The sequence below is a fragment of the Ornithorhynchus anatinus genome, chromosome 7, assembly GCF_004115215.2.
Source record: "Ornithorhynchus anatinus isolate Pmale09 chromosome 7, mOrnAna1.pri.v4, whole genome shotgun sequence".
NCBI classification, from domain to species: domain Eukaryota; kingdom Metazoa; phylum Chordata; class Mammalia; order Monotremata; family Ornithorhynchidae; genus Ornithorhynchus; species Ornithorhynchus anatinus.
Genome location: NC_041734.1, coordinates 82773321 through 82795503, shown reverse-complemented (window position 1 = coordinate 82795503; position 22183 = coordinate 82773321). Strand labels below are relative to the sequence as shown.

Here is a 22183-nt window from a genome sequence, read left to right as displayed (position 1 = left end):
CTCCAGCACATGACACCTAGCAAGTAATCGACAAATGCCAATATTGCCCAACCCCACATCACTTATGACCACATCCGTAATTTATTTATTTATATTACTATTTCTCCCTCTAGCCTGTAAGCTTGTTGTGGGCAGGGAATGTGTCTGTTATCCTGTTGTGTTGTACTCTCCCAAATTCATTCAATAGCATTCTCCCAAATGCTTAGTACAGTGCTCAATACAGTACAGTAAGTCCTCAATAAATATTATTGATTGATAGACTATAGCCACTAGTCATTATTAATTGGGATACTGAATGGGTCCTTGATTTGCCAAAAGGAAAATGAATCAATCAGCACGAGGCTCTGCACACAGTAGGTGCCTGGCCCCGGGCTGCCCACTATCACACTCCCTCTGTCAGTGTCAGGTATTGGCTGATTGATTGGCTCAGACCAGGGAGACAGGGGTCCATGGGCTTCCCAAGGGGTCACACTCACAGTGCCCATCCTGCCCACCCCATCGTTGCACGTCTCTCCGTGCCAGCTTCCTCTCCCTTCCTCCAGCACCCACCTCTCCCAGCTTCGAGTTGTGGTGGGGAAAGGGTCCGTCTGTGGGGTCCCAGTGCCAGCAGTCTCCCAGGGCTGGGCTTTGCAAGATGAAGAGAGAGCCAGCCTTCCCAATCCCCAAATAAATAGAATTATACATATATGTATATATATATGTATATATATATATGTATATGTAATATAAATACATATATATATATATTACATATACATATATATATGTATATGTAATATATATATACATCAGAACAAGTAAATGGGCATTAATATAAATAAATAGAATTATAGATGTGTAGATATATACACAAGTGGTATGTGGTGGATAGGGAAGGTAAACAAAGAGGGCAAGACGGGGTGATGGGGGGGAGCTGAGGGAAAAGGGGGGTTAGTCTGGGAAAGTGGAGTCAGCCGAGTCCCCCGGGCTCCCTCCTCCCTCTCCCGCTCCACATGCTGGAGTTGGCCCTGGATTCCAGGATTTCTCACTCACCACTCCCCCCTGACCCCACCTTCCACGTTTATTCTGGGACCACCATCCACGGGGAGCTGCCGTCTACATGGTTATGGGTTTATCTTTGTAGACGGGCCCATGATTCTGTGTCTGCCTGACTAGATCCATACAGTTCCTTCGATTTCTGAGTGAGTGAGAGAGAGAGAGAGAGATAGTGTGTGAGAGAGAGTGTGTGTGTGTGTGTGTGTGTGTGTGTGTGTGTGTGCGCGTGCCTGAGTCTATCATTATCATCATTATCAACAGCATTTATTGCATTCCTTCTACTGGTTTGTGCTGTCTGAACTTGTGGGTGTCTGTCTGTCTGGGTGCTTGTTTATCTACCTGGGCTTGTGTCCATCATCATCATCATCATCCTCCACGGCATCTATTGTGTGCCTTTTCCAATCTGTGCCTGCCTCTGTCTGCCTCAACTTGTGGGGGTCTGGGTTTCTGCCTGTCTGCCTGCCTGCCTGCTTGCCTGGTCCTGGGGCTGGGGCTCTGGTTAGGGCTGGGGCGGGGGGCTGTGAGGGTGAGTTGTCCCAGTCAAAGAAGCTGGGGGCGATGTGGGGTGAGCAGAAGGGACAGGGGGATTTTTTTTTTTTTGGTGGATTTTCTTCTAGTTCTTTGCCTGGCTCTGCTGGACCTTCTCCCATTAGATTTTGGGTGGGAGGCAGCAGCTGGGAGCCTGGTGCAGGGGCAGGGGTGGGGGTGGGAGTGGGGGTGGGGTAGGGCAGGTGTGGGACTGGACACCTTGCTCACCCTCCCCTACCCGGGTCACCTTCCCCTTCCAGCTCACCTCCGCTGCTGGGTGGGAACTTGCTGGATGGTTCCGCTTCTGCCTCAGCCAGGGGAGGATTTAGGGTCCCCTGGTAAATCTGAGCCATCTCAACTCCCAAACTCATGCCTCTCTGCCTCCGTGGAAATGCCTTGCCACCCTCTCTCTGTTGAGATTCCCGGCCCCAGATAGTGGATTGGCCTTCTCAAGGAACGGGCCAGGAGAAACAGCATGGCCTAGTGGATAAAGCACAAGCCTGGGATTCGGAGGATTCTGTGTTCTAATCCCAGCTCTGCCACTTGTCTGCTGTGTGAGTCACAATTTCTCTGTGCCTCAGTTTCCTCCTCTGTAAAATGGGGATTAAGAATGTGAGCCCCATGTACAAGATGGACTGTGCCCAATCTGATTAGCTTGTATCTACCTCAGTGCCTAGTACAGTGCCTGGTACATAGCAAGTGCTTAACAAATGCCATAAAAAGAAAAGAAAACAACAAAGAGGGCTTGGGAGCACTTGGACCCAGCTTAAATCCAACTTGAGTTGGATTACCCAGACCCAACTTGAGTCCATCTCTTACAAGTCTTCCCAGGTCACTGAGGACAAAGTCAGATCCAGGGAGGACCTGACTCGAATGCCAGCGTGCCCGGGGTGGGGGCAGTCTGGGGAGCGAGGCGGCGCTGCTGGGCTGGTCTTGCCACAGTCAGGACTGGGCCCACCTGGGGCAGAGTTGGGCTGAGATCGCAAGGAAAACTTGTCTGGAGCTGGCCAAGTGGAGGAAGGAAAATTCACTGAATCCTGCCAGGGCAGCTGGGCACTGGGAGCTACTTGACTCAGTCTAGACACAAAATATCCTCTTGTTTTCTCTTGAAATACCAGTTTGGTTTTCCAAGTGCACAGAAATCGTCAGAACTTCCCTCCTGGATATCCTGAAGCTTTCTCGGCAGCCAGGATGATGGTGGATGTGGGCATTCAATGGTGGATGTTCCAGAAGTTGAACCCACCTGGGTGTTGCAATTTGCCTGGAAAAATCACTTCAAGACTCTGTTCTTGGGGCCAGGGGTGAGTCCTGGGCCTGCAGAATTGCCCACCCGGATCCTTAGAACCCCCAGGCCATGTGTGTCGGAGCCCCTCTGGGGGTCGGTGGTGGGTCCTGGACCTGCAGAACTGTCCACCCGGATCCTTAGAACCCCAGGAAAACCGAATGTAGGCAGCCAGGCCTAGAAACTGTCACCAGCAGTGCAAGCCATAAGCCCCAGAGCTGTCTACACTGCTGGCTCACCTGCCTTTTGGACCAAAGGACCAAGGGGGAACCCCAGAAGGTGAGTTGGAGCCAGTGGTCTGAGACCAAATCCTGAGGAAGTGGACGGCCCCTGGAAGGTGGACGGCCAGAGGGACACTAGTGATAATGACTGGGAGGTGAAGCTGGGCCATCTGAGCATCCCAAAATTTCCAGCTTTGTTTTCATGCCTACCTGAGTGGTTCCCTAGCTGCCTGCTCTCCCTTCCCATCCTTTTCCCATTGCCCCACTGCTCTGTTTCATGGGAGAGGCTCTTCTCGAGAACAGCAGGCCCCTCTGATTTGCAGCCTCCATTTCTGAAACCTGACAAATAATAATGTTGGTATTTGTTAAGCGCTTACTATGTGCAGAGCACTGTTCTAAGCACTGGGGTAAACACAGGGGAATCAGGTTGTCCCACGTGGGGCTCACAGTCTTAATCCCCATTTTACAGATGAGGGAACTGAGGCACAGAGAAGTTAAGTGACTTGCCCACAGTCACACAGCTGACAAGTGGCAGAGCTGGGATTCGAACTCATGAGCCCTGACTCCAAAGCCCGTGCTCTTTCCACTGCGCCACGCTGCTTCTCTAGTGCAGTCGTGGTGGGAATAGTCCCGGCAGGCTGGCATAGTCCCAGCAGACTGATGCAGTCCAGGAAGGTTGGGGTAGTCCCAGCAGGCTGGAGAAGCCTTGGCAGGAATTTCACTTTCCACTCTAACCATCTAGTCAGAACTATCAGTGGAGCACTCCTTGAGGCGAGACCCTCTTGGAGGGTTCCGTGAGACCACCCCGGCTTCCTCATTCATAATCTCTCAGGATCGTTCATGCTATCAGCTGGCTCAAGCATTCTCCATCCTCAGAGGCTGTTCTTTGGAAAGAGACTCCACATGGGGAAGTCTCCTCTGCTGTCCCCTGGTTCAGGACCCACCCCACCCCTTCCCCCGGACCAGGAATTAACGTTCAAACCCCCTCCAGACACTGGACTAGGACTTAATGCCCAAACCTCCACTCTCCAATGGACCAAGACTTCCCACCCAAAACTCCTCCATCCATTGGACCAGGACTTAACGGCTACACCTCCACTGTCCAGTGGACCAGGACTTCACATTCAAACTCCCTCCATCCATCAAACCAGGGTCTCAATGCTCAACCTTTCTTTCTCTACTGACTCAGGACTTCATGCCCAAACCTCTGCTGTCCAATGAGCAGGACTGTACATTCAAACCCCTTGGATCCACCAGGCCAGGGACTTTAACCCCTTTCAACTCACTGGACCAGGACTTTATGCTCAAACCCTCTACATCCACTGGGCCAGGGCTTAACATTCAAACTTCCTCCATCCCCTGAGCCAGGACTTCATTCCCACACTTCTTTCATCCACTGGACCAGACCCAATGCTGAAGCCCTAACCATCCACCGGATCAGGACGTCACATTCAAACCTTCTCCATCCACTGGATCAGGACTTCTTAAGTTCTCTTGCCGCAAAACACCTATCGTTTCTTCCTTGCTTGAAACAGTTCAGAAATATTCTCCCAGAATATGGATTCAGAGTTCAGGGGTTAGGCTGGGGAAGAAAGGCTGGGAAAGGGGAAGTGGTGAAGGGAGAGAGATTGTCTCTGGGGGTGGGATCTGGGTAACCAAACAAGGAGTCCCTGAGGGCAGATAGTGTCCACTCTATGCAGGGAACTGTGCTGTGCACTTTGCAAGGTTCCCTGCCCTCTGGGAGCTCACCTGCTGACTGAGAGGGGATGCTGGACTTGGGAAAAAAAAATCAATGAAAGAATCGCTAATTCTCTACCGGTTCCCTGATGTCCCTGGACACTTGATATAAAAGCAGGGGTGGCATGAGATCTCCAAATGTTTGGGAGCTTGCCTAAAAACCCCATTCTTCATTGTCTGTGCTGGTCTCCACTGTGACTGCTGGATGTTCTGTCTGAGAAACCAAAGCAGAAACAAAAATGTGGGGCAGAGTGTGGGTGTGAGTGTGTGGTGCAGCCCTTCTCTGCCTCCCTGGGCTGGAGTCAGTGTCAAAGGGAGGTCTCTCAGGGAAAGCCATGCATTCCAGACTTGTCAGAAGAAAAAGAAATTCACAGAGATACCTGGGGAACAGTCCAGAGTGACTCCTTTGCTGAATCCCCAGATCTGGAGAGACTCCTCTGCTGACTCGGGAGAGACTGCTTCACTGACTGCCTGAATCCAGAGAGACTCCTCTGATGAATCCACTGTAACTCCTTCAATGACTCTGGAGCTCTCTCTGTTCATCTCCACCTCCCAACCCCACAGCACTTATGTCCATATCTGTCATTTATTTATTTATATTAATGTCTGTCTCCCCCCAGCCCCTAGACTGTAAGCTCATTGAGGGCAGGGAATGTGACTATTGTTGTAGTGTCCTCTTCCGAGCGCTTAGTACAAGGCTCTGCACAAAGTAAGTGCTCAATAAATACAATTGAATGAATGAACAAATGAATGAATGAATGAATCAAGTGGCTCCTTCACTAACTCTAGAGTGGCTCCTTCACTGACTTATAGAGAAACTCATTCACTGACTGAAGAGACCTCTTCACCGAATGTCTGAATCCAAAGAGACTCTTCTGATGAATCCACTGCAACTTCTTCAAGTCTGACTCTGGAGCAGCTCCTTCACTGACTCTGGAGCGACTTCTTCACTGACTTATGGAGCAACTCCTTCACTGACTGCCTGAATCCAAAGAGACTCCTCTGATGAAGCCACTGCAACTTCTTCACGTCTGACTCTGGAGCAGCTCCTTCACTGACTCTGGAGTGACTTCTTCACTGACTTATGGAGCAACTCCTTCACTGAATGCCTGAATCCAAAGAGAGCTCTGATGAGTCTATTGTGACCCCTTCACTGAATGCCTGAATCCAAAGCAATTCCTCCATTGAATCCAGAGCGAATTGATTCCTCTGTTGAGTCAGAAGTCGTGGGTTCTAATCCCACTCCGCCACTACCAGCTGAGTGACTTTGGGCAAATCACTTCACTTCTCTGTGCCTCAGTTACCTCATCTGTAAAATGGGGATTAAGGCTGTGAGCCCCACGTGGGATAACCCGATTACCTTGTATCTACCTCAGCCCTTAGAACAGTGCCTGGCACATAGTAAGCACTTAAGAAATACCATCATCATTATTATTATTATTGAATTCCTGAATCCAGAGAGACTCCCCTAATGAATGCAGAGATTCCTTCACTGTCTCTGGAGTGATTCCTTCACTGAACACCTGAATCCAGAATGACTGCTCTGATGAAACCAGAGTGACTCCTCTGCCGAATCCCTGAATCCAGAGCAACGACCCCGATGAATTCAGAGCTACTCCTTCACTGCATGTCTGAATCCAGAGTGACTCCTTCACTGACTCTGGAGCAACTCCTTCACTGCATGTCTGAACCAGAGTGACCCCTCCTGAATCCAGGGCAACCCCTTCACTGACTCTGGAGTGGCTCCTTCAATGAATGTCTAATCCAGAGTGGGTCCCTGAATCCAGAGCGACTCCTCTGCCGACTCCCAAGCCGCCTGCACAGCCCTTTGGCAAGGCCTCTTGGAACATCTTTTCCAGTGACGAAAACCATGACTTCCAAGGCCTTCTCTGTGCTTCAGTTTCCTCAACTGTAAAATGAGGATTCCATTCCTGTTCTCCCTCCCACTTACAACATTGAGACCCTTGCTGGACAGGGACTCTATCTGGCCTAATTAACTTTATCTACCCCATTGCTTAGAGGAGTGCTTGACACATAGCAACTGACAAATTCCGTTTTAAAAAAAGCAGTAGTTTCACAGGAGAAACAAGCTGGAAAATCATGCGGTGAGTTAACTGGCTGGCAATGGGTCTGAGACTGCCAATGGATCTTCTCAAAGACTTTCTGGGCTTTCTTTCCTGAGCTTTCAAAGACTTTCCTGAGCTTCCTGACCTGGGCCCTTAAGCCTCAACTGATCAATCTGGCCCCAGCCTGAAGTAGAAGGGGAAGCAGCGTGGCTCAGTTGAAAGAGCCTATAGTTATAGGCTCTATAAGAGCCTATAGTTATAGGCTCTTATAGTTATAGTTATATATATAGTTATAGTTAAAGAGCCTATAGTTATAGGCTCTTGACTCTATTTATTGCCATTGTTCTTGTCTGTCCGTCTCCCCCGATTAGACTGTAAGCCCGTCAAACGGCAGGGACTGTCTCTATCTGTTGCCGACCTGTTCATCCCAAGCGCTTAGTACAGTGCTCTGCACATAGTAAGCGCTCAATAAATACTATTGAATAATAATAATAATAAAGAGCCTGGGCTTCGGAGTCAGAGGTCATGAGTTCGACTCCCGGCTCTGCCACTTGTCAGCTGTGTGACCGTGGCCAAGTCACTTAACTTCTCTGTGCCTCAGTTCCCTCGTCTGTAAAATGGGGATTAACTGTGATCCTCACATGGAACAACCTGATTACCCTGTATCTACCCCAGCACTTAGAACAGTGCTCTACACATAGTAAGCGCTTAACAAATACCAACATTATTATTATTATTAGAGGGGTGTGGAGATGGACAATCAAAAGGTCTTTGCTGGAATGACCAGAAGAAAGACCTAAAACATTTCACAGTGGGCCTACCTGGAGGCTGAGCAGGGCCTAGAACCCGAGTCTTTTGACTTGTCCCACCAACAACTCCATAGCACTTTCAATAAATTATTTATTTATTCATTTTAATGTCTGTCTCCCCATCTAGACTGTAAACTCATTATGGGCAGGGAATATGCCTGCTTATACTATTGTATTATACTCTTGTTTTGTAGAGAGAAGCAGCATGGCTTAGTGGAAAGAGCACAGGCTTGGGAGCCAGAGGTTGTGAGTTCTAATCCTGGCTCTGCCACTTAGCAGCTGTGTGACCTTGAGCAAGTCACTTAACTTCTCTGTGCCTCAGTTACCTCATCTGGAAAATGGGGGTTATGACTGTGAGTCCCATGTGGGACACCCTGATTACCTTATATCTAACCCAGCACTTAGAACAGTGCTTGACACATAGTAAGCTCTTAACAAATACCACTATTATTATTATTAATCAGAGGACGTGAGTTCTAATCCTCACTCCTCCACTTATCAGCTGTGTGACTTTGGGCAAGTCACTTAACTTCTCTGTGCCTCAGTGACCTCATCTGTAAAATGGGGATTAAGACTGTGAACCCCATGTGGGACAACCTGATTACCTTGTATCTACCCCAGCGCTTAGAACAGTGCTTTACAAATAGTAAGCGCTTAACAAATGCCATAATTATAAGTGCTTAGTACAGTGCTCTGCACACAGTAAGCACTCAATAAATAGGATTAAATGAATAGTCTCCCAAGTGCTTAGAACAGTACTCTGCACATAGTAAGTGCTCAATAAATGCCATTGATTGACTGTTATAGGCCCTATGCTCTTTCCATTGGGCCACAGCCCATTCTTCTCTGGTCTGGACCCTTGTCTCCTGGCAGCAGCAGAGTAGCACTGGAGATTGCGTGTCTGCTGTGTGGTTAGCACCTGCTGCCGCTCAACTTGGGTCCATCTGGGAGAGAGATTTGAGCAGAACCTTGAGGACTTGCGAAGCAGCATGGCCTAGTGGAAAGAACACGGGCCTGGGAGTCAGAAGGACCTGAGTTCTAATCCCCGCTCTGCCACTTGTCTGCTGTGGGATCTTGGGCAAGTCACTTCACTTTTCTTCGCCTCAGTTACCTCGTCTGTAAAATGGGGATGAAGAGTGTGAGTCTCATATGAGACAGGGACTGTGTCCAACCTGATTACCTTGAATCCACCCCAGCACTTAGTAAGTACTCGTATCTACCTGGAGCGAAGTAAGCACTTAACAAATACCACTAAAAAGAAAAATAAAAAGCGCTGTGTCTGATCTGATTAACCTGAATCACTCGGTGCTTAGCTCAGTGCTTGGTGCAGAGTAAGTGCCTAGATAATACTATAACTAAGCTAAACTCAAGGTGCCAGAGATTAGTACCGCAATTCTTATGGATCCTTCTGCTGCCTCTTGTACTTTTTGTGTATTTATAGCCATCCTCTGACTGTATGGGCATTCTCTAGATGTAAACTCGTTGCAGGTAGGGATAGTGTCTACCAACTCTGCTCTATTGTCCTCTCCCAAGCACACAGTACAGTGCTCTACACAGTGTAAGCACTCAATAAATACTATCGACGGATTGATCCTCAGCACCCGTGTCTATGTACATAATCTATATTTCTATGCCTTTCCCCATAGTGGGTCAGGACCGCAGAATCAGTGCTCCTCCAGGACAGTGTCCGGCACTGAGCCGGCCGTCACTGAACAGTGCAGCCGGTGCAAGGCTCAGGACACCCCGTCCACTCCTCCGCTCTAAGTCCCGGCCCACAAAACCCTCACTGAGTCACCCAGCGGCTATCCATGAGCCCTTCAGAATCCCAGCAGGCCGCTCTGGCCACAAGCCACCGGCCCCGGCCAAAAAGACAGCTAAACTCCCAGGATCTTTGGGCCAGAATCGACCGCCCCTCTCCCGGACCAGGGGCCTGGAGTAGAGATGTTTTCTGCTCTGTGGGCACAGCTCAGCTCAGCACAGGAGGGTTTCAATCTCAGCCCACTCCAGGACAGGCCTCCAGCTGCCCAGCAGGGACTGGTCTCTGGGGGAGAGATGACTGATTCATGGTGGGCCTTCCCACCTCCAGTCTCATCCTGGACAGAGGGAGGGATTGGCAGTCATTCTGCCGCCTGCACTAGGCCCAGAGAACTGTTCCTTCATTCATTCATTCAGTCAGTCATATTTACTGAGCACTTACTGTGCGCAGATCACTGTACTAAGCGGATGGAAAGCACAATATAGCAAATTAAGAGAGACGATCCCTGCCCTCAAGGGGCTTATGGTCTACAGAGGGGGAGACAGACATCCATACAAGTAAAAAGGCATCAATATAAATAAAAAGAATTATAGATATATACATATAAACGTTAGTGCTGTGGGGTGGGGAGGTAGGGAAGAGCAAAGGGAGTGAGTCAGGGTGACGTGGGAGTGGGAGCTGCGGAAAAGTGGGGCTTAGTCTGGGAAGGCTTCCTGGACGAGGTGGGCTTTCAGTAGGGTTTTAGGGGGTAGTCTCCATCCTCTCCTCGACCTTGGGGCGAAGCTTGACCATTTTCCCATGGCTCTCTCATTTAGTTTATTTCCCTCAATCCTCCCACTTCTGACCCAAGAGGTGAGAAGAGGCAGGTTTTGTAACCCCATTTTACAGTGAGGATGCTGGGGCCCAGAGAGGGTAAGTGAGAATAGTGGACAGAGTATGGGCCTGGGAGTCAGAAGGGCCTGGGTTCTAATCCCGGCTCCACCGCCTGTCCGCTGGGTGACCTTGGGCAAGTCACTTCACTTCTCTGTGCCTCAGTTATCTCATCTGTAAAATGGGAAGTAAGACTATGTAATAATAATGTTGGTATTTGTTAAGCGCTTACTCTGTGCAGAGCACTGTTCTAAGCACTGGGGGAGACACAGGGTAATCAGGTCATCCCACGTGAGGCTCACAGTTAATCCCCATTTTACAGATGAGGTAACTGAGGCACAGAGAAGTGAAGTGACTTGCTCACACAGCTGACAAGTGGCAGAGCTGGGAGTCGAACCCATGACCTTTGACTCCGAAGCCCGGGCTCTTTCCACTGAGCCACGCTGCTTCCCAAACCCAATGTAGGAAAGGGACTGTGACCAACCCTATTCCAAATACCATCATCATTATTTCCTTGAATCTACCCCAGCGCTTAGAATAGTGCCTGGCACATAGTAAGTGCTTAACCAATACCACAATCACATCATAAGTGGCTTGCCCAAGGTCAACCAGCCAGGCTAAGGGCAGGGCTGGAACCAGAACCCAGATCCAGATCTCCTGTCCCATGCTCTGTCCATTATCAGTCAATCAATCACATTTATTGAGCACTTACTATGTGCTCAGCACTATACTAAGCGTTCGGGAGAGCACGATTCAACAGAATTGGCAGGCATGCCCCCTGCCCACAGCCAGCTAACAGTCTAGATGGGGAGACAGACATTAGGCCACACAGTCGAGCAATACGGTTCCACCCAAACTATAAAACTGGAAGGGCCCCTGGGCAGGGATGCTCACTCTTGGGTCCTTCCCGGGCACGGTGTAAGACCCACTCACTTCACCCATCACGGGCAAAGGGCCCACCGGTACCAACTAGCAGAGAAAGATGAATCTGGAAAACGCTTAAAGAAGTAAAATCCATTTTAGGGATGGCAAACCTTTACCTGTGCCTGCTTTGGCTTAACCCCGTTCCACCCCCCGACAACTGGCCCAGATCCCGGATGGCACAGTGGATAAAGCACAGGCCAGGGAGTCAGAAGGTCATGGGTTCTAATCCCAGCTCCATCATTTGTCCAGTGGGTGACTCTGGGCAAGTCACTTCACTTCTCTTTGCCTCAGTTACCTCATCTGTACAAAGGGGATTGAGCCTGTGAGCCCCGCATGGGACAGGGACTATGTCCAACTTGGTTTGCTTGTCTTCATCCCAATGCTTAGTACGGTGTTTGGCACGTAGTAAGCACTTAACAGATACCATCATTGTTATTATTATCCCAAGCGTCTTCCCTCTCCAGTCTGAGCCCTTGTGGTCCGGGGCCCAGTCTTCCGAGAAGCTTGGAAACCAGGTGGAGCCAGTTTGACCACAAGGGGGTGGAAACTGGCCGCATCTCTTTTGCTCAGACCCTGGCACCCTGGAATTCCAGCAAGCCGTCACCCCAATAACTTGGCACCCTGCCACTCTAGCACCCCAGTCACCCCATAATTCCAGCACACTGCCGCTGAGGCATCCCGATACTCCGGCACCTCAGATGTGGCATCTGAGTGGCACACTGGCACCTCAGTACACACTCAGAAGAGCAACATGTTTTAGGCTCAGGCTGCTCATGCTGCCAGCGGGGCCAACATCAGGGCCAAAAACAGGGTCAAGACCACGTGGGAACATGGCCAGGGGATCCCCGGGGTGGGTAGGCTGAGGGGGTGGCCATCAGACTTTACGTTTGCCAGAAGGGAGGTGGGGCCCATGGACAGTTCATTCATTCATTCATTCATTCATTCATTCATTCAATTGCATTTATTGAGTGTTTACTGGGTGCAGAGCACTGTATTATTAAGCGCTTAGGCGAGTACACTACAACAATAAACAGACATAAAATAATAATAATAATAATGACGGCATTTGTTAAGCGCTACTACGTGCAAAGAACTGTTCTAAGCGCTGGGGAGGATACAAGGTGATCAGGTTGTCCCACAGAGGGCTCACAGTCTTAATATTCCCTGATCACATGAGCTTACAGTCTAGAGGGGGAGATAGACACTAAGCAGTGTGGCCTAACGGAAAGAGCGGAAGTCAGCGGACATGGGTTCTAACTCTGCCACACGTCTGCTGTGTGACCTTGAGCAAATCCCTTCACTTCTCTTTGCCTCAGCGACCTCATCTGTAAAATGGGGATGAGTGTGAGCCCGAAGTGGGATAGGGACTGTGTCCCAACTCATTACCTTGTACCTACCCTAGCGCTTAGCACAGTGCTTGGTACATAATAAACGCTTAATTATGTACCATTATCATTACTATTATTACTATCATTAATATATAAATAGTGTGGCTTAGTGGAAAGAGCTCGCCCCACTCTCCACTCCCTCCTGCCCAGGGACAGTGGGGGAGGTGGAGGGGTCCAAAAATACACCCGGGGGAGAAAAGGTTCTCTGGGGATGTCCCTCCCCTCCTCAAAAACCTCCAGTAGTTACCTATCAACCTTTGCATGAAACAAAAACTCCTCACTCTTGGCTTCAAAGCTCTCCATCACCTTGCCCCCTCACCTCCTACCTCACCTCCCTCTCTTCTTCTACAGCCCACCCCATAAACTCTGCTCCTCTGCCTCCGCTCACCTTTTCACGTCCCCGTTCACACCTGTCCCGCTGTCGATCCCTGACCCACACTCTATCCCTGACCTGGAACGCCCTCCCTCCTCAAATCTGTCAAACTAACTCTCTAGCCTTCTTCAAAGCCCTACTGAGGGCTCACCACCTCCAGGAGGCCTTCCCACACTGAGCCCTCCCTTTCCCTCCACCCCTCCTCCCCTCCCCATTCTCCCTTCTCCCTCCCTCTGCTTTTCCCCCTTCCCCTCCTCATAGCACTTGTGCATATTTGTATCTATTATTACTCTATTTATTTTGTTAATGATATGCATATATCTATGATTCCATTTATCTTGATGGTATGGAGACCTGACTACTTGTTTTGTTTTGTACTCTATCTACCCCATTTAGACCGTGAGCCCATTGTTGGGCAGGGATTGTCTCTCCCTGTTGCCGAATTGTACATTCCAAGTGCTTAGTAGAGTGTTCTGCGCAGCGTGGCGCAGTGGAAAGAGCACGGGCTTTGGAGTCAGGGCTGATGAGTTCGAATCCCAGCTCTGCCACCTGTCAGCTGTGTGACTGTGGGCAAGTCACTTAACTTCTCTGTGTCTCAGTTCCCTCATCTGTAAAATGGGGATTAAGACTGTGAGCCCCACGTGGGACAACCTGATTCCCCTGTGTTTACCCCAGCGCTTAGAACAGTGCTCTGCACATAGTAAGCGCTTAACAAATACCAACATTATTATTATTATAGTAAGTGCTCAATAAATACGAATGAAGGAATGAAAAGGCGGGGGGCAGCGCGGAGCGCTTCAGGGTCTGCATTCCCAACGGCCCACAGGAGGAGCCGCCTCTCCCTCCCCCAGCCTGGCACGTCCCTAATTAATTAATTAATTAATTAATTCTTCATTCATTCAATCCTGTTTATTAAGCGCTTACTGGGTGCAGAGCACTGTACTACGCGCTTGGAATGGACAGTTCATCAGCAGATAGAGACCATCCCTGCCCAACAACGGGCTCGCAGTCTAAATGGGGTAGACAGCAAAAAAAACCAAATAGTCAGGCATCAATACTGTGAGCCTGTTATAGGGCAGGGATTTGTCTCTATCTGTTGCCTAATTGTCCATTCCAAGTGCTTAGTGCAGTGCTCTGCACATAGTAAGCGTTCAGTAAATATGATTGAATGAACTGAATGAATCAATACCATCAAAATAGTTAAATGGAATCATATATACACATCACTGATAAAAATAGAGTACTAAACACCTCCTTTGCTGCCACCCGCACGACTGGGGCCCTGTCAACCAGCTATTGGGAAGACGCCCTCGCCTTTCGGAAATGAAAACCACGAGAAAAGAGTTTCAAGAGCCTCCCGGCGATGGGGACGCTGGGTGCCTCGCCGGGCATTAGTTTTGCAGCTCCCAGTTTTTCATTCATTCATTCAATCGTATTTATTGAGCACTCACTGTGTGCGGAGCACTCTACTACTACTAATAATAATATTGATGATGGTGTTGAGCGCTTACTATGTGCCCAACACTGTTGTAAGCTCTTGGAAACTACAATTCAGCAAGAGATAGCCAATCCCTGACCAGCCCAATCTTACAACCTGGAGGCCTCACATTGAACCCCAACCCTTCGTCCCCCCCCCCCCCCGCCCCCGGGGTTGGGGTGGGGGTCCGAGGGAGAGAGTGTGAGAGAGGATGGTGCGTGTGGGTCTGTGTGTGACTGTGTGTGCATTCATTCATTCGTTCGTTCAGTCATATTTATTCAATAATATTTATTCAATAGTATTTATTGAGCGCTTACTATTTGCAGAGCATTGTACTAAACGCTTGGAATGTACAATACAGCAACAAAGAGAGGCAATCCTTACCTACAAGAGGCTTACAGTCTCGGGGAGCGGGGAGAGGAGAGGGAGTGGGGATACAGACATCAATTCGAGTGTGTGTGTGTGTGTGTGTGTGTGTGTATGTGTGTGTGTGTGCAGAGCTGTTGCCGAATTGTACATTCCAAGCGCTTGTAGAGAAGCAGCGTGGCTCAGTGGAAAGAGCACGTGATTGGGAGTCAGAAGTCGTGGGTTCTAATCCCAACTCTGCCCCTTAGCTGTGCGACTTTGAGCAAGTCACAATTTCTCTGTGCCTCAGTGACCTCATCTGGAAAATAGGGATTAAGTCTGTGAACCCCTTGTGGGACAACCCGATTACCTTGTATCTACCCAGCGCTTAGAACAGTGCTTGGCACATAGTAAGCGCTTAACAAATACGAAATTATAATTATTATTATTACAGTGCTCTGCGCACAGTAAGCGTTCAATAAATACGACTGAATGAATGAGAGGGGGGGTCTCGCGTTCTGCAGAAGGTCCCCTCCTGGGGGATCAGATCCGGGGAGTGGGAGGGGCTCCCGGGGTGGCCGCCCTCTGAGCCGGCAGCCCCGGCCGCGGCGGGGGGTCTCCTGCCCCCCGCCCCCGACCCCCGGCCCCGACCCCGGCCCAGCCCGACTCAGGACAGGACAGGACGCCAGACCCCTGAGCTGGACGCCTCCCTCCCCAAGTCCGTCCGACTGACCCTCTCCCCGCCCCACACCACCTATGCATAGATCTATGATTCTATTCATTTCTATTGATGCCTGTTTATTTGTATTGATGTCTGCCCCCCCCAACTATTACTATTATTATTATGATATTTGTTAAGCGCTTACTATGTGCCAGGCACTGTACTAAGTGGGTGAATAGAAGCAAATCGGGTTGGACACCGTCCTCTGTCCCCCTTGGGGTTCCCAGTCTCAATCCCCATTTTCCAGATGAGGTAACTGAGCTCCAGAGAAGTGAAGTGACTTGCCCAGAGTCACACAGCAGACACGTGGTGGAGTCGGAATTAGAACCCAAGGCCTTCTGATTCCCAGGCCTGTCCTCTAGCCACTACGTCATGCAGCTTCTTGTGAGCAGGGACTGTCTCTCTTATTTAGCTGTATTATGCTTTCCAAGCGCTTAGTACATACAGGGGTCTGCACATAGTAAGCGCTCAATACATACGATTGAAGAAATGAATGAATGAATGAATGAATGAATGAATGAATGAATGAATGAATGAATGAATGAATGAATGACCCTTCCTCCCCCGACCATTCCCAAGCCCGGGGATGGGGCTCGCGCTGGGGGAAGCCCCGGGAGGGTCTGGGGGGCGACCCTCTGGGCTCAGTCATTCAATAGTATTTATTGAGTTCTTACTCTGTGCAGAGCACTGTACTAAGCGCTTGGCTCAGGAAGGGCCGCTCCCTTCGGGGGGATTCAGTGCCCCGCGCCCACCCCTACTCGGAGGGACAGAGCGCTGAGGAGTTCAGGGCCCTAGGGCCAGCTCACCGTCCCCTGCAACGAGACCCCCAAGCCCAGGCCCCCCATTAGCCCCGCGGAAATTGGGTCTGTCCCGAGCGCGGAAAAAACCGCGGCCGCAGGCCCGGATATAATCATAATAATCATCATGATAATAGTATTTCTTAAGTTCTTATTCATTCAATAGTATTTACTGAGCGCTTACTATGTGCAGAGCACTGTATTAAGCGCTTGGAAAGTACAATTCGGCAACAGATAGAGACAATCGCTGCTCAATAACGGGCCTCACAGTCTAAACGGGCGAGACAGACAGCAAAGCAAAACAGAACAAAACAAAAGCACTGTTCTAAGCGCTGGATCCGTCCCTCGGATAAACCGAGGCTGAGAGGCTGCGTGATTTAGTGGCAAGAGCCCGGGCTTGGGAGTCAGAGGACGTGGGTTCTAATCCCCCTTCCACCCCTTGTCTGCTGTGTGACCTTGGGCCATCCACTTCACTTCTCTGGGCCTCGGTCACCTCATCTGTACAATGGGGATGGAGACTGCGAGCCCCACGTGGGACAACCTGATGACTTCATACCTATCCCAGCGCTTAGAACTGTGCTCGGCACGTAGTAAGCGCTTAACAGATGCCATCATCATCATTATTAATAGACACGGGCCCGCAGAGAAGTGGGAGCGTTTAGTGGGACGGCGCAAGGCCCCCCGCCCAACCCCACAGCCCGGGGAAGACAGGTGGGGCGCGGGCTCCCGCCCCCCACCCCCTAACCCCCCCAACCTTCCCGCACCGCAGGGTCACCTGGCCCGGCCCGGGCCTCCAGTCCACGGGGCCCCCGGCGGCCGCCAGCCCCCTGAGCCAACAAATACACGGGTCCACCCACCCCCACCAAATCCAGGCCAGGGGGCAGCGGGCGAAAGGAGCTGAAGTTGGATGGGAGAGGGCCAGGCAGCCGGGAACAATAATAATAATTGTGGTATTTCTTAAGCGCTTACTATGTGCCAGGGACTCTACTAAGCCTGGGGTGGACACGAGCGAATCGGGATGGACACAGTCCCTGTCCCACTTGGGGCTCACAGTCTCAATCCCCATTTTATAGATGAGGCCCAGAAAAGTGAAGTGACTTGCCCGAGTTCGCACAGAGGACAAGTGGCGGAATCGGGATTAGAACCCAGGACCTCTGACTCCCAGGCCCCGGTTCTAGCCACTAGGCCTTGCTGCTCCTCTGGATGGATGGAGAGGTGCCCAGCTTGGGGCGGGGGGGGGGGGGTGGATGGAGGGGGTCGCGCTCCTGGGGGAGGGGGCGCCTAGCTGGGAGTGGGGAGGGGGAGAGGGAGGGGGCGGGGCGGGGCGGAGGGGGTGGGGAGGGGGGCGCAGCCTCAACTCCGAATTGCTTGGAGCTCGGCCGAAACAAAGACTTGGGAAAAAAGCAATCCGAGTTCTGTCTGGAAAGGGCTCCTGCCTGCCGGCCCCAGCGGGACGCCTCCCCACCCTCCCCACCCCGAGACCCCCGACCGCCGACCCCCGTTTTCCAAGGCGAGCGGCGGGACCTCCCTGCGCTGCGCTGAGCTGAGCTGCGGGAGCCGCGCTCAGGACCGGGCCGGACAGGACAGGACCGGACAGGACCCGACCGGGACGAGGGTCGTGGCACCCTGCACCCCCCCATCCCTGCAGCCGGCACCTCCTAATCTCCCCTGGCCCCCGGCAGCCCCCAATCACCTCCCCACCCCCTACCCTGTCCCTGCAGCCCACCACCATCACCCCCCACCCCTTCCGGACCTCCTCATCCCCACTCTGCCCCTGGAACCCACAATCACCCCCACCCTCGCCTCCTCACAATCACCCCCCCCAAATACAACCCCAACCCCCACTGCCACCGCTCCCGGCAACTCACAGCACCCCACCCCACCCCCGCCCCGGACCCCCACCCTCTCCTCCCGCAGCTAGCCATCGTCCGTCGCCCGGCCCCCCTGCAGCCCCCACCCCCGTCGCCTGCAGCCTTCACCCCCTCACCCATCCTTCCAAGCGGACACCCCCTCCCCACCCGCACCCCCGATCCTACCCCGCGCCCCGAGGCGTGAAGCCCCAGAGGAGAGGTCAGCCCCAGACACTCACCGTCCTCGTCTTCGTCCTGGGCCCGGGCCTCTCGCCAGCCTCCCAGCAGCAGGAGGGACAGAAGCAAGAGTCCCCTGGCTGGCCCGCACAGGGCCATCTCCGCCGGGCTCCCGGGCTCCTGGCTCCCGGCTCCTCCGACCGCGGGAAACTGTCGATGCTCCGGTCACTTGGATACCATGAAGCCGCAAGGACCGACTAGCCGCCTTCCCCGCCGATTCCCGGGGCGGTCGAAAACCCCTCCCTCCAGCCCCGGCCCAGCCCAGTTCAGTTCGGCCCAGCCCAGTTCAGCTTGGCCCAGCCCAGTTCAGTTTGGCCCAGCCCAGTTCAGTTCGGCCCAGCCCAGTTCAGTTTGGTCCAGCCCAACCCAAGACACTTTCCCTGCCGCTCAACTTTAAATAAGAATAAGGCTTCCTGGGCTGTCGGCCTCCCTGCCTCCCCTCTCCCGCGGCCTCGGCCTCCCCCCCGCCCCTCCCGGCTCGGCCGGGCCCGGCGCTCAGCCATCCGCTCCCCCCGCCAAGCAGCGGCCAGATGGATGGTAAACAACGGAATGAGAAGGGCGAGCTCCTCTCTTCCCCCAACGTTTCCTTTCCAGCGGCCTGACCCCTTCTGCCCTTCGCTGCTGCTGCTGCTGCTGCTGCTGCTGCTGCTGCTGCTGCTGCTGCTGCTGCTGCTGCTGCTGAGGAAAAGCCCCCCTGCCTCCTGGGCCTGGGGCAAAGCGGAGAAGAGACTTGAGGGAGGGAGAGCGCCCGGGCCCCCATCCCCCATCCCCGCTTTTCCAGCTGCCTGGAATGCGCTTTACCATTTAGGGAATTGGGCCTCTCCAGGGTGGAAGTTTAACCCTGCCTCCTGTCTGCTAAGAGGCAGTGATTGTCAGCACTGCAATATATTGATTGATTGATTGATTGCTCCCATCCCCTCTCTTTACCTCAGTGCCTCTATTTGGAAGGAATGAAGAGTCTTTCATGTCACTTTGTGTTTGTTCTTTTCCCGGCCCTTACGGTATTATTATTATTATGGTATTTAAGTGCTTACTATGTGCTGAGAACTGTTCTAAGCCCTGGGATAGACACAAGGTAATCAGGTTGTCCCATGTGGGGCTCACGGTCTTAATCCCCATTTTACAAATGAGGTCACTGAGGCACAGAGAAGCAAAGTGGCTTGCCCAAGGTCACAGAGCAGAGAAGTGACGGAGCGGGCATCAGAAGCCACGTCCTGTGGCTCCCAAGCCAGGGCTCTTGCTGCTATGCCACACCGCTTCTCCTACTGTGTACTGTGTACTGTATTGTACCCCCGGGGGAGCTCTCTAAATACCTCTAAATACTAGAGGTATTACTGGAGACGAAGGACCAAGCTGACCCCTGGCCAGGACACCTGTCTAATAATCGATCAATCAATCACATATTTATTGAGCACTTACTGTGTGAAGAGCACTGTACTAGGCACTTAGAGTACAATAGACTGTGAGCCCGTTGTTGGGCAGGGATTGTCTCTATCTCTTGTCAAATTGTAAACTCCAAACGCTTAGTACAGTGTTCTGCACATAGTAGACACTCAATAAATACAATTGAATGAATATAATAGAGTTGGTAGACATGTGCCCTGCCCACAGTGAGCTTAGAGGGAGAGACAGACATTAATATAAATAAATTAAATTACCGATATGGACATAGGTGCTGTGGGGCTGAGGGAGGTCCAGGTTTTGGCCCTGTGGTTCCCGGAGCCAAGTTCTGACCCTCACAAGGGGGTGGGGGGAGGCTGCCAACACCACCCCCCGCCCCGCGGCCAACCAATGGAGAATGCAGGGTAACCCTGAGCTCTGTATTTACTGAGCACCTACTGAGGGTGTAGCACTATCCTAAGCGCTTTGGAAGAGTGCAATACAACATATTTGGTAGACACATTCCATGCCCACAACAACTTACAGTCTAGAAGGGAGCTGTCTGTCTAGAGAAGCAGCGTGGCTCAGTGGAAAGAGCACGGGCTTGGGAGTCAGAGGTCATGAGTTCGAATTCTGGCTCTGCCACTTGTCAGCTGTGTGACTGTGGGCAAGTCACTTCACTTCTCTGTGCCTCAGTTACCTCATCTGTAAAATGGGGATTAACTGTGAGCCTCACGCGGGACAACCTGATTACCCCGTGTCTACCCCAGCGCTTAGAACAGTGTTCAGCACATAGTAAGCGCTTAACAAATACCAACATTATTATTATTAGAGCTTGCAATCAAATGGATGAGATGGTCAGAAAGAGTGGGAGAAGAAGAAAGAACAAGGATTGACCAGGCACTCAGGATGAAATAACCTGAAAAATAACTGAACAGACAAACACATGAGTATACAAAATAACTGAACAGACAAATATTCCCAAGCTCTGTATTATGTGCCAAGCCCTGTACTAAGCACTGGGATCAATACAAGAAAATCCTGTCACAGTTCCTGCCCCACAAAGGACTCACGGTCTAAGAAGGAGGGAGAACTGGAATTGAATCCCCATTTTACAAATGAGAAACTGAGGCAATAGAGGAGTTAAGTGACTTACCCAAGGTCACCCAGCAGGCAGGTGGCTGTTAGGTCGCCAGGACTAAGGGGATGGGAATTAACTGGAGAAGGCTTCCTGGAGGAGGTAAGATTTTAGGAGGATTTTGCAGGTAGGCAGGGCTGTGTTTCTGGCAGAAAGGGAGTTCCCAGATGGGGGAACAGAATGAACGGCAGATTGGAGGCCAGAGAGATGAGAGTCATAACTCCACAGATCAGGGGCCAGCCTGGCAATAGTAAGGCAGAGAGGCCTCTAGACTGGAAAGGCAGGGAGTGGGCAGGGAGTGTGCCTACCAACTCTGTTATAGTGTACTCTCTCCCAAGTGCTTAGTACAGTGCTCTGTGCACAGTATGTGCTCAATAAAATGTGACCGGTTGGTTGATGGATTGATTGATTGATGCGGAGGGCCGATGGAGAGCCCGGAAGCCAAAGGTTAGGAATTTCTGCTCAATGCAGAGGGTGATGGCAAGCCACGGAAAGGTTTTAAGGAGTGGAGAGCTGTGTCTATAGGAAGCTTCAAGAAGACCATCTGTGCAGCAGCGAGAAGTGGAGACTGAAGAGGGAAGAGGCTGGAAGCAAGGGAGGCCAGCAGTGTGACTGTAGTATGACAAGAAGCTGGCAGGACCTCTGAACAGAGATGTCCTGGAGGCAAGAGGAGAGATGGGATTTGGGGTTAGAAGAGAGGTCTGGGCTGGAGAGATGATGATGATGATGATGATGATGATGATGATGATGATGATGATGATGATGTGACAGCCACTGTTCTAAGCACTGGGGTAGATACAAGGTAATCAAGTTTGGTACAGTCCCTGTCCCATATGGGGCCCACAGTCTCAGTCCCCATTTTACAGGTGAGGTAACGGAGGCTCACAAAGTTCACTGCTTGCTGTGTGAACTTGGGTGAGTCACTTAACTCCTCTATTGCCTCAGTTTTGCTCTTCTCTCTCCTACTTAGACTTTGAGTCCCAGGCGGGACAGGGACTGTGTCCAACCTGATTAGTTTATAGCTACCCCAGTACTTAGAATAGTGCTTGACACCTAGTAAGCACTTAACAAATACCGTGAAAAAGTGACTTGCCCAAGGTGACATAGCAGACAAGTGGTAGGACTGCAATTAAAACCACTGACTCTCAGGCCTGGAATCTTTCCACTAGGCCACACCACTTCTCCTGATTGATTTGTGAATTGGACACAGAGAGCTGTGAGCTGAAGTCATTGAGCAGATGAACCACCC

The 22183-nt window shown here is 51.4% G+C and overlaps 1 protein-coding gene across 1 annotated transcript in view; it reads right to left on the bottom strand.

The window, feature by feature from the left end:
• The window catches only part of COL5A2 (collagen type V alpha 2 chain), a 114974-nt gene extending 96270 nt beyond the window's left edge, over positions 1-18704 (bottom strand). Inside the window, exon 1 of the mRNA XM_029069261.2 lies at positions 18419-18704. Coding sequence (XP_028925094.1) covers positions 18419-18515 — 97 coding nt within the window. The 5' untranslated portion in view covers positions 18516-18704. The remainder of the gene's footprint in view (positions 1-18418) is intronic.
• Positions 18705-22183: the final 3479 nt, after the last annotated feature.